The sequence below is a fragment of the Microtus ochrogaster genome, chromosome 16 (genome assembly GCF_000317375.1).
Source record: "Microtus ochrogaster isolate Prairie Vole_2 chromosome 16, MicOch1.0, whole genome shotgun sequence".
Lineage (NCBI taxonomy): Eukaryota > Metazoa > Chordata > Mammalia > Rodentia > Cricetidae > Microtus > Microtus ochrogaster.
The window spans coordinates 21,134,235-21,136,751 of record NC_022018.1 but is presented as its reverse complement, the minus strand read 5'-3'; the positions used below and the strand labels follow the sequence as shown (position 1 = coordinate 21,136,751).

Genomic DNA, 2,517 nt, shown 5'->3' with positions numbered 1-2,517 from the left:
CTTTGATGCTGGGGCTGGCATTGCTCTCAATGACAACTTTGTAAAGCTCATTTCCTGGTACGACAATGAATTTGGCTACAGCAACAGAGTGGTGGACCTCATGGCCTCCAAGGAGTAAGAAGTCCACCCTGGACCACCCATCCCAGCAAGGACACAGCAAGAGAGAGGCCCTCGGCTGCTGAGCTGTCCCTGTCCTAACTAACCCTTGACACTGAGCATCTCCCTCACAGTTTCCATCCCGGACCCCCAGATAGCAGGAGGGGCTTAGGGAGCCCTACTCTCTCTTGAATGCCATCAATAAAGTTCATTACACCCCTCTAAAAAAAAAAGAACCACCTTGGGCCATTACAATAAAACTTTTATTTATTCTCCTTTTCCAGTTAGGCAATCTACATATCTCCTTGGGAACCAGCAATTCTCTAACACGTTCACTCACACTCCATTGCTCAGCTGAAAATGCATTGATTTGCATCACTTAAAAGTGGACATTATTCTGTCAATGTATATTTATTGTCTGAATGAGGTCTCTGCTCCACAAACAGATTGCCAGTAACTTCATCTGGTTATTTAAATGAATGGTTGTTTTTAATCAACTAAGTTGAGTAATTATCAAATAACTTTTGCAACTGTTTATTAGATAGAACTGATGTACAATAAAAACACCCACATCTTAATTATACTTCTCTATCAATATGATGATCATCTCTCTTATCACCTGCCCTGATAAGGGACATTCCCATTGCCCCAGAAAGTTTCAAGGGGATGCTTTCTTGGGTATCCACACCCTGACCTATAGCACAAAGGCAACCACTTCTATCGTGGGGTTCTTATTCTATGGCTGGAAAACAGAGCTGAAACTCTTGTTTGCTGCTTGAAGCTGATAGAATAGCACTAGAAACCATAGGTATCTTTGCTGCCTGCACATGCTGAGTGAGCTCTAGTCCTGTCTGATGTGGGACAATGAAAGAAGTCTCTTTCTTGGGTCTTGAACCCTTGGCAATTCGAGGGTGGTTATAATTAGCCCGAACATAGACTCAAACAGGCAGGATCCTGGAGTCAGGGTTCTGATGCAGAGGCCATAGGGGGGTGCTGCTTACTGGCTTGCTTCCCCTGGCTTGCTCAGCCTGCTTTCTTATAGAAAGCAGATCCACCTGCCCAGGGATGGGCCCTCCCCCACTGATCACTAATTGAGAAAATGCCTTACAGCTGGATCTCATGAAGGCATTTCTTCAACTGGGGCTCCTTCCTCTCAGGTGACTCTAGCCTGTGTCAACTTGACACACAAAACCAGCCAGTACAGCCCCCCACCCCATCAGTTCATTTTTAATGTGTGTCCCCCAGTTAGAGGTGATGGGGGAGGCTGTGAGGTGAAGTCTAGCTGGCAGAAGTAGATCAGTAGGGCTAGACCTTGGAAGATTACAGCCTTATCATGATTTGAACATCAGTTTCGGCTTCTCGGTCCACCACAGCGACAGCAGCCTCTGACGAGTTTCTGTCCCCATGCTCTGAGCTGCTCTTCCGTTAGCTACTCTGACATGATGGACCGATACCACAAGCCAAGGTAATCTTCCCCTCCCCTAAGGATCCTGACAGACATTATTGTCACAGTGATGCAAAGAGAGCCACTGCACCTTCCAAAGGACACTGAGAAATGCACGCGGAGGTCTCCGTACTCTGCAAACGTGGGTGCCAGCATGAAGCACGGGTTAATCCCAAGCCTAAACAGTACAACAGCAAGAACGAGCAGCCACCAAGGTGGTCCCTGGTTAGCTTAACCAACACATCCATGTCTTAGACTAACTCTAACTACTGTCCATGTTCATTGATAGCTGAAGTCAGAGCTCTGTTTGGGGCTGTGGCTTTACATATTTGGGGGCCAGCTCTTTGATGAGGGTCACGTAGTCATTTTTTTCTGCACAGGCCTTGCACTCCTCCCCCCAGTTGTGTAGGATCTGCTTCAGTTCTGCAACTCTCATCTTCCATAGGTCCACCGATGCCAAGTCCAGTTTCTTCTCTAAATGTAAGAAAGGACGCACGATTGAACAACAAAACAAAAATCTCATGAAGCTCTTAGAAGGGCATATGGTGCTGACTTCATTCTCCTTCAGTGAGAGGCAATTTCCTTTTCTGTGGGAATCAAGGTAGACCCAATGAACATGCAAATCACCAGTCAATCCTCTTGGGTTCTACTGCTCCCAATCATAGACCAATGATATTCAGGAATGGAAATACTGAATCTATGTTGAGCATATACAGAGATTTTTCTCGTCATAATCCCCTAAACATTACAGTATAACAACTATTTGCTGGCTGGCAAGATGCCTTAGTGGGTGAAGGCACTTGCTACCAAGCCCAAAGACCTAAGTTCAATCCCCAGGGATCCACACAGTGGAAAGAGGGAACTGATTCCACAGATTGTTCCTTCACAGATTGACCTTCAAATGTATGTTATTTCACACATGCATTTATCTCTCTCTCTCTCTCTCTCTCTCTCTCTCTCTCTCTCTCTCTCTCTCT

At 45.9% G+C, this 2,517-nt stretch overlaps 1 protein-coding gene across 1 annotated transcript in view; it reads right to left on the bottom strand.

The window, feature by feature from the left end:
* Positions 1-1,835: 1,835 nt before the first annotated feature.
* The window catches only part of Cdnf (cerebral dopamine neurotrophic factor), an 11,815-nt gene continuing 11,133 nt past the window's right edge, over positions 1,836-2,517 (bottom strand). The window contains exon 4 of the mRNA XM_005354843.2: positions 1,836-2,014. Within this exon, the coding sequence (XP_005354900.1) occupies positions 1,836-2,014 (179 nt within the window). The remainder of the gene's footprint in view (positions 2,015-2,517) is intronic.